This window comes from Aulonocara sp. 'chitande type north' Nkhata Bay, linkage group LG18 (genome assembly GCF_057382095.1).
Source record: "Aulonocara sp. 'chitande type north' Nkhata Bay isolate Kocher_YH1m ecotype deep benthic linkage group LG18, A_spYH_male_GT1.1, whole genome shotgun sequence".
Lineage (NCBI taxonomy): Eukaryota > Metazoa > Chordata > Actinopteri > Cichliformes > Cichlidae > Aulonocara > Aulonocara sp. 'chitande type north' Nkhata Bay.
Genome location: NC_141361.1, coordinates 15,592,799 through 15,602,076, shown reverse-complemented (window position 1 = coordinate 15,602,076; position 9,278 = coordinate 15,592,799). Strand labels below are relative to the sequence as shown.

At 39.0% G+C, this 9,278-nt stretch overlaps 1 protein-coding gene across 1 annotated transcript; it reads left to right on the top strand.

The window, feature by feature from the left end:
* Nucleotides 1–1,842: 1,842 nt before the first annotated feature.
* ftr67 (finTRIM family, member 67) lies at nucleotides 1,843–9,273 on the top strand. Its single transcript, XM_086270623.1, has 7 exons — nucleotides 1,843–2,541; nucleotides 5,323–5,418; nucleotides 5,574–5,807; nucleotides 6,251–6,410; nucleotides 6,508–6,615; nucleotides 7,424–7,516; nucleotides 8,822–9,273. The coding sequence occupies exons 1-7, from the start codon at nucleotides 1,942–1,944 to the stop codon at nucleotides 8,887–8,889; spliced, it is 1,359 nt and encodes a 452-aa protein (XP_086126749.1). The 5' UTR covers nucleotides 1,843–1,941; the 3' UTR covers nucleotides 8,890–9,273.
* Nucleotides 9,274–9,278: the final 5 nt, after the last annotated feature.

Here is a 9,278-nt window from a genome sequence, read left to right as displayed (position 1 = left end):
GGTTGTTATCGGATTACGTCGTTGAAGAGAAATTGTTCGAGCCATGTTTCCGAAGTAACAAAGAGGCGACTGGATTGCAGCCATTCAAAGACCAATTATAACGTCCCAGAACACTCCAGCTCACAGGTTAGTCTGCTCCAAGCATTTACACGAAGGTCAGTGTTTTTTAGTAGTTAATACGTCATTTTCATAACATAATTGGTGATATAGGTTACAAGCAAGTCTGGCGCTGAACAGAAATTGTCGCGCTATGCTCCTTTATTTATTGTGCATAAATAGTGAATTGTCCTGACACAATATTGCGTTTCTCCTCTGTTATTATGGTACATTGACAAAAACATATACTTTTATTCACAGGATAAAACAGGTTTTTTGTATCACTAATTGCCCAGTACGATTACAGCATACAATATTATTGTCACTGCTACATTTCTGTGATGCTACCAGAAATGATTTCCACTGCTAATTAATTACCGTTGAGCTCAAAGGTCCTATTAATAAACGGTTAACGAATGTGTATTTATGACGACGATTTGTGAGACTGGTAAACTTATGATACGTACGATGGTCTTTCGTTTTACACGGTGCGTTTCAAGGTCCTGCACCCATCCGTCGGTAAACTGTACCTGGACTTGTTGCAGTGACCGGAAGTTACTAAACTTCATGAGTGTATGCACTCACTCCAAGAAGCGTATAATTATAAATATGCATATAAATATGCTACGATGAGATAGCTGACTTCATCTAACTAGCAAATGTTTTCCAGGCTACGTTGGTGATACAGTTTTTTTTAATGTGTATGATATTTTTGTTATGCGATTTTAAAGCCGGTCCTACAAGCGCATCCAAGAATAACATGCAGCTTATCTCAGAACTGTCGGTGAAAATTATTCTTGGAGCTAGGTTTAATTGAGCTGCATTTTAAAGAGGTGCAATTTCACAATTTGTGTATATTTTCTAAGTTCACTATTTTGTCATGTGTTGAGAAAAACACAGATTTAAAAATTACATGGTCTAATATTTACATTTAGCATATAACTGCAACATTTTTTTTTTTTTTTTTTTTTTTTTTTAAAAGACTCGAAAGGACTTGAAATTCAAAGTTTCAGACTTGTGACTTGACTCGGACTTTTACACCAGTGACTTGAGACTCGACTCTGACTTGCCTGACATTACTTGAGACTTGACTTGAGACTTGAGGATAAAGACTTGAGACTTACTTGAGACTTGCAAAACAATGACTTGGTCCCACCTCTGGTTATTCCCATAGTGTGCCAAGTCCCGAGTATAAACGCTATAAATGATACAGTTTAACCAAAAGTAACACGTCTGTGTCGAAAGTACAGATATTTGTTTAAAAATGTAGGGAGTACATGTAAAAAGTTATTAGAATTCAATTTAAGTACCCTTACTTCCCCGTTATATAGACAGCGAATATAGACATCTAGACAGATTACAAATTAAATGCCACATATGCGAAGAGAGAGAGAAAGACGGGGAAAAAAACAACAACTATAATAGAAGACGTGATTTATCTCAGATAACAATTTCAGTGGGTAGATGCTTTGGAATATTATATTTTTTTATGGTTTGTTTTCTAGAAGTAATTTTAAAGACTTTATATATAATTTAAATTCGTTTAAGAGAATAACCAAAATAACGTTACAACACAGTTTGCAAAATCGAATGAAATATTTGGTTTTTACCATTTCTGAACATCAAGCCAGAATGTCTGCAGTACGATAAACCTGTTGTTCGCCTCACTCCCGCTCCGTGCCAGTTGGTGGCAGCAAAGCACCCATTCGTCGTTTGCCGACCGTCGATACAGAAACTGGAAGTAGTCCTGTTAAAGCCCTCAGTGGCCACGCCCCCTCATTCTCTTCCTGTAAACAAAGCAGTAGCTATTTGTCACTTTCTAGCTGTACTTTGGTGTTTTCTACGATGGCTCAAGCCGGGGTGCTCCTGGACAAGGACCAGTTCAACTGCTCCATCTGTCTGGACGTGCTGAAGGACCCGGTTACTATACCGTGCGGACACAGCTACTGCTCGGGCTGCATCCAGAACTACTGGGACCAGGACGACTACCTCGGGGTATATGTCTGTCCGCAGTGCCGACAGAACTTCAACCCGAGGCCGCTGCTCGCCAGGAACACCATTCTGGCCGACGTGGTGGAGATATTTAAGAACACGACACTCCAGGACGCCGCGGCACCGACAGCTGGCCGAACTTTTGCCGAAGCCGGCGACGTGGAGTGTGACGTCTGCATCGGGTTGAAGAGCAAAGCGGCCAGCTCCTGCCTGGTTTGTCTGGCGTCGTACTGCGATGATCACGTCCGGCCTCACTACGAGTCCTCAGCCTTCAAAAAACACAAGCTGGTGGCTGCCTCCAAGCGGCTCCAGGAGACCATTTGTCCGCGACATGACAAGCTGCTCGAGGTCTACTGCCGGACCGACAAGCGCTGCATCTGCTCCCTGTGTCTGACCGACGAGCACAAAGGGCACGACACGGTGCTGGCTGAGGAGGAGATACAGCAGAAGAAGGTAATCACCTCACCTGAATTACACAGAGGGAGGAAGCCTCCCACATGGAGCTCATTCCCTTTTTTCTGAGGCTGAGTTAACTGCCTCCACAATGTGCTGTCTGGAGTGTTTCCCTGATTTAAAACCCCAGTCTGCCCCTCACTAATATCCCCATATTATAAAAAGACTAAAAGCAACACTTAAAGTGATAAAAAAAAAAATTAAAGGGAAACAAAACATTTTGACACAGTTAACTAAATCTAAACTATAGCAAACTGCCAGAGGAAGCAAAGGTAAGAACCTTACAAGTACAATTGTTCTGACTAAGTCTCCTTCGTATTCAAATGTCACACCGCAGTTAAATCTGCTGCACTGGCTCCCCATCATCTGGAGAGTCCACTATAGGATTCTGGTTTTGCCTTTTAAAGCGCTGCAGGGATGGGCACCATCGTGCAACCCCAGCAGGTCCCTGGGGTCATGTGATCAGGGCCTGCTGGCTTTGCAACATACAAAGCTGAGAACTAAAATAGGACGGAGCTTTTGCAACAGTGACCCTGAGACCCTCTGGAACCTTCTCTGTCTGAGCGTGTGGTCTGTGCTTTCTTTTAAAAAGCAGCTTTTTAAACTTGCTTTTTGGGTAACTTTTTGTTTCTATGTTTTAGCATTTTTGTTGCACTTTGCCTTTTTTGTGCTACATAAATAAAATCTTAATTGCTTCCTTAGAGTTTTTTTCCGTACGACTGTAGTCAGGGTTTAAAAAGTCTAAATACTGCAGTGCAGCTTAAGGTAAACATTAAAGTGAATATAGTCTTTTTCTCATATAAACATAATCCACAGATGCAAATGTGTGTTGACATTTCCAACATGCACTTTCTCTTAAAATCGTCTTTTAACAGTGGACTGAATCCACTCCAGAGTCAAACAATGTGTCTTTTCTTTTTCTTTAAGTGAAGACTTAATCTAATCCAGGGACCCATTCACAGGGGGACAAAAATAGTCTAACTGTTAAGATGCTTTAGAGAAATGGGGCAGAAAAGACACATATCTACCACACACGCACACGGGTAAAATGAAAAGCTGCAAATCTTATAATTAAAGACATTTGAGAGGCTGGAAGCTGCATTGAAATGATTATCAAAGTGGTTGCCATGTAATTATCTATAAATCAACCCATTGTTTCATTAATTTTGTGTTGTCTATTCTTTAATTATGAACCTCTGAATGTTTCATTAAAGCGCTGATTTGGTTTTGTCAATCAGTTGCCATTTGTAGGGTTGTATTCTACCTTACATCAAATGTGAGAAAAGAAGTCAAATTTTCCAGATTTTTCCAAAATAAAATAATCCTCAACTAAAGGTAACTTTATCTGTTCCTTTATAAGAGAACTCATTTATTCATCTGGTATGTACATTTGCTTGTAGGTTGGGTTTGTGTTTCAGTCCTGAAGGACTTTTGTGTGTAAGATGAACATGACAACCATTGTACCACAGAGCCTCCTATGCATGAACAAATATTTGTCCCTATTCACAGCAGTATAAAAATCAATGTGACTAAGTGTCAGGGTGCTTTAGAGAGGAAGAATGTATTTTCAGCTGCTCTTTTGTCACAGCTGCAAGCGCCACATGTTTGAGTTTTCCACCAGATGCAACCCCAAAGGGACTTGTGTCTCCAGCTGGAATCAAATCAGCGCCGCTTCACTTGCTGAGCAAATCACTACCTGATGGAGCCACTTGTTAAGTTGACTTAGAGAAACGAGGGAAAAAAAGTGCAACCAACTTAAAAATATTTAAAATGACTCCAATAGATCTAAAGAAAAGCTGCAAATCTTTTCCTATTTATCTCACCAAAAGAAAAAGAAAGAAAAGCTGACACCCTCATGTAAATTTTGACATGCTGTAATTCCAAATTGATTTGGGTCTCTTCCTGGAATTAACCAAGGGCCTTTCCATTTGATAGGCAAACATATAAACCACTGCTTACATGTTCAAATAATAGTCACGCAAATGAACATCATTTAATTTTCTGTATATCTGTTGCTAACTGCTGCTGTTCATTATTCTTTTATTGTGAACTGAGCTATTGTATTTATTTAGTATTTATTTATTTATTGTCATTGTCAAGAACAATGAAATTGCGTTTGGGGCTTCCATACAACCCAAAAAAAAAGAAGAAAATAATAAATACCCCTTAAAACCCAAGTGTACATATTTAACCCAGTGTGACTCCAATGCAATAAGACAATCCTTAGCAATAATGTTCGTAGAAATTCAATTGATTGTATTTTAAAGGTCTCAGTGGTTTTCAGGGTTTTACTACCGAGTCATAATTTGTGATGCAGTTTTAATGAGGAACGCATTAAAGCAGATAACTCAGATCCTTTGTGTTAAGAAGATCCAACGTTCATCACTGAGTGTTTCGGTGTCTTTAATTCACCACACTATCTAATCTAGAATACATTTTCAGCCTGATCCACAGTAGGACCAAACAGTTTAACTGTAGACTCGTCAGAGAAATGGAGCAGAGATGTGAAGTTTATAGTTTGGGTTTGAAACACCTCTGGAGTTCCTCAAACCTGTTTTTGGGTATTTGTGTGGAATAAAAGCAGCAAAGAATTAAACAACTGAAAGACTTCATAATAATTTTTAATTTCTTCTCTTTTTTTTTAGTGATTCAGTTTTAGTGACAACTGACTTCAGTCCGTGCACAGGCCCAGTGTAGCAGGAAATCTGGATAATGTAGCAGAGAATGAAATGCATCTACTTCTGTTCAGTTACATGACTTTTGATTTTTGATTTTCTTCAGAGGCAGCTCAGTGAGATCAAGCAGAGCTCCCAGCTGAGGATTCAGCAAAGAGAAAAGGAGGTGCAGGAGCTGAGAAAAGCCATTTTCTCTCTCAGCGTAAGTGCTGATGTTCAACATCTCACTGTTGGATGGTAAAAATGTCTAATCTTTCTACTGTTAAAGGTCTACATTTGCTATTTTATCAGCTTTTGAAGTTTTTTTTGGTCTTTCTTCACTCTTTGCCTGGCGTTCTGTTCTCTGTCTCCCTCCAGCGTTCGGCTCGTGCAGCAGCCGAGGAAAGCGACGCAGTCTTCTCCGAGCTGATTCGGTCAATAGAGCTGAAGCGCTTTGAGGTTAGAGAGCTGATTAAAGCTCAGGAGAAGACGGCCATCGGTGAGGCAGAGAAGCTGCTGGAGCAGATTCAGAAGGAGATCGGCGAGCTGAAGAAGAATGAAGATGAACTGGATAAGCTTTCCCACGCTGAAGACCCCATCCATTTCCTTCAGGTGGATAAGAGTTTATCACACTCTCAGGACATTTTACTGTGACGATATGCTACACAATGAAAATAGTCCCTGTTTGTAGGGAGTTCTTAAACTTAGGAATTTCCTAAGCTTTTATCACATCCAGACCCATTCGTAGATAATCTTTCACTACTGTAGTCCCAGCCTTGGATCTGGTGCCTTGTGGTCGTTGACCAAACCATTTTATGTCTTGTCTTTTGTCATGAATGCCACCCCTCCACTTATTTCTGCTACTCACCCTTCCTTGTTGTGTTCTGTATAAATAGCATGCTGGGAAACATCTCTGCGTCAGCTTACCTTCCTAGTCTCTATGTTGCTAAGCCCACCATGTGCTGAAATATTCATAAACACACCGCCACAGCAAAGTCTTGGGAAAAAAAGTGGTTCAAGTTTTATCTTCACCACTGTTCCTGGTCTGTATTTAGAGCTGTCAGTCCCTCCATGCTCCACCTGTGCTGTCGGCTTCGCCGTTGGTTGCATCAGACCCAGACTTCACCTTCGGCCCGGTGATGACAGCTGTGTCAGATTTTAAGGCGCTTCTGCAGGAGGTCTGTCAGAACGGATGTGTCAGCATTTATGAGAGAGGTAGATATAAAGATTTGTATCACATTTTAATTTTTTGCACCATAAATGATTCTGTCGACTGTCTGTTGACATTGTTCTACTTTTTTATCTTTTACAGTGAGAAATATAGTAATTGTAAGGAATCCAGATCTCTCAGTCGAGTCTGACTGCACGGTGGTGGATCGAAGTTTTAATCTGGAAGTTGTACAAATGGAAGCAGCTGCATGTGAGTGTTCATGTGTGTCACATTCACAGGTTTTATTAACAGTTTTAAACAGTGCAGCAGTTTTGGTGGTCAGGGATGATTTTTAATCATCTTAAATCACTCTTTTAAATCAAAATCACCATCTTATCTGCGCCGGATTAAACACTCTTACAAAGCTCAATACATTTATTTTTTAGGGTTTTACATAGTCGCACGTATTTTAGGTGTCCGGTGTGTAAAGGCCTGTAGGGTCATTTAAATAAACCTCCCCTGGCAGCAGGGTCACACACCATTAAGATATTAAAGATTAAAATGTATAATTTACTGATTTCAAACAACTCTTAGATAATAAATGGCAGTTAAAATAAAGAATATCTAAATAAAAAAATATAAAGTGATATAATAATTGGGTGATATTGTTGTAACAGCTGGGAGATACTGACAGAAATGTGATATAAATATAAAAGAAATTCATCCACTTTATCAAAAGCTCAGTGGTCTACACTGATATTTTTCATGTTTGGTGTAACATGAAAACAAAATGAATATTTTCCTGTTTTTCTAGAAGGAATTTGCCTTAAATCAAACTTAAGTAAGACTAATATAAATCCACAAAAAACTCTCACACGTCACCAAAAACACACTAAAAATGTAAAATTTCTGTCCTGATAAAACTCTGTTTATTTTATTTTTATTTTAATTGTGAAAAATGAGACATGTTAATCTGATCTTATTATCTCACAGCAGTTGGCTTTGCTGAATCTGCAGATAAAGACCGATAGCTGAGACTGTAGTAACCTCTTTTTGTTACCCGTCTTTGTTATCGCAGTGATCCCTTCGCCTGGTCTAGACCAAAGTCATGTGAGCCCTCTCAACCCCTTCCTCACTCCAGGACCTCCAGCGTTTTCCTTTTCACCATTTGGTAACTACAACATTTAAACAGTATTTACTGCACGTGTGTGAAACCCACTTAACTCAAGCAAACCACATGCAAATCCTTCTGCTCATATTATTGTTCTAGTGTAATAAAGAAAGAAGCCGATTGAGTTTAGATGTGCTTAAACCCGCCAGTGCCGGGTGTCACTGTAACAAGAACTTGTGCAAATATTAACTCTTGTTTCTTTGTTTGATAGATTTGTTTGTTGTGTTTTGTTTACATAGTCAATATTTTAAAGCTAATCTTTAGTTAATAAGTAGCTCAGCCAGATGGTCGAGAATCTTTAAATATCGATTTTTGTCTCCGCCTGGGATCGTTCCCTTGTTAGGTGGATGTGTGAAGCTCTACACTTTGGAGCCACTCAGCACAGTTTGAGACCTAAATTTTATTTGATACACGTCAGCAAGCAGTGCTCTCATGTGGCTGCGTGGCACTCCTAGTCCTAATCCCAAGCTTTGATTAATGGGAGGGTTGTGTCAGGAACTTATGGAAGCTCATTTCTGGCACTAAAAACATTCACGAGTTACAATTTAGATTTTTATTTAAAAGTTTTTGTTTGGGTATCTCACAATTCTCACTTACTAACTCTATCTTCTGTGAAAATAACTTGAAATTTTAAATTATTTTCTCAATTTTTAGTTATTTTCCAACAAGTTTGAGCTGAAATTTTCACTGTTTTCCAGGAGTGGAAACAAGCTTCTATTTGATAGTCCGATATTTAAAAAAAACAAAAACATGGATCGATCCGTTGTGGTGACCCTTTGGGAAATAAGGGATCAGCCAAAGTACTTTGAGATAAATCTATAGCCACGTGACAAATCTGATATAATCTTGTAAAAAAATGCCGGAGTAAAGTTTGACTTTAAAAAAATGTTTGCTCATGCTGGCTATTTGATTGCTGCTAAGTCAGGTTTTTGGATTGAACATTTTAGCTTAAAGGCAGGCAGGGATCGATTCACTTAATCTAAATTCTGTTAAACAGCGTCACAAAATGAGAAAAGAAAAAAAACTCAAAACTTCAGAAAACAATGAAAAAAGAACATCAATCGCTTCCACGCTGCGGGACTTTGGTTTTTATTCATATTGTTCCAGAAAAGCTTGTTTTTACACACGTGTGCATTGATCTTTTTATCTTTTTACGTAGCTATTGTTGTTGATCATCATTCTTTGTAGAAGGCTCGATCCAGTATTAAGCAGTGGTTAAACAGAAAATTAGTAACAACTTTACCCCTTCCTCACATTTCAAGCTAGACTCTACTGGTATAAGTTGTGGTATTCTTCTTTTTCCAGGCTCTAAATTCTCCTCGGGATCCAGACATAAGCACCCTCCACGACGTGCTCACCCCAGGAGGAAATAAGACTTCTTAAGGACATCAAACCTCACTTTCACACACTCACCCTGATGGAACGTCATTATACTCAAGTGCTGTCCACACACAAAGCCACACTACAACTTAAGTCATGTAATTGCTGTTTTTTTTTTTAAATTTTTTATTCTGCTATACTCAAATGTAATCAGTGTTGGGAAAGGCACGAGAAAAGCATCTGTGAAGATCGCACTGACGATGTATTCAGCAGCAACAAGCAGGACTGACTTAGTGCGTTTTATTTCAGTGTTAGATGCTTTTAAAGGTATATTATTTATTTTTTTTAACCCAGTAATCCTCTGTAAACAGTCATATTTGCTTCAATGATAACGTGGATTATTTGACATGCTGGCATTAAAAAACAAACGCACTACATTTTC

Coding starts and splice junctions, on each gene's coding strand:
- ftr67 (XM_086270623.1), top strand. CDS start 1,942: ATGGCTCAAGCCGGGGTGCTCCTGGACAAGGACCAGTTCAACTGCTCC. Junction 5,419..5,573: donor AAGCCATTTTCTCTCTCAGC/GTAAGTGCTGAT, acceptor GTCTCCCTCCAG/CGTTCGGCTCGTGCAGCAGC. Junction 6,411..6,507: donor TGTCAGCATTTATGAGAGAG/GTAGATATAAAG, acceptor TATCTTTTACAG/TGAGAAATATAGTAATTGTA.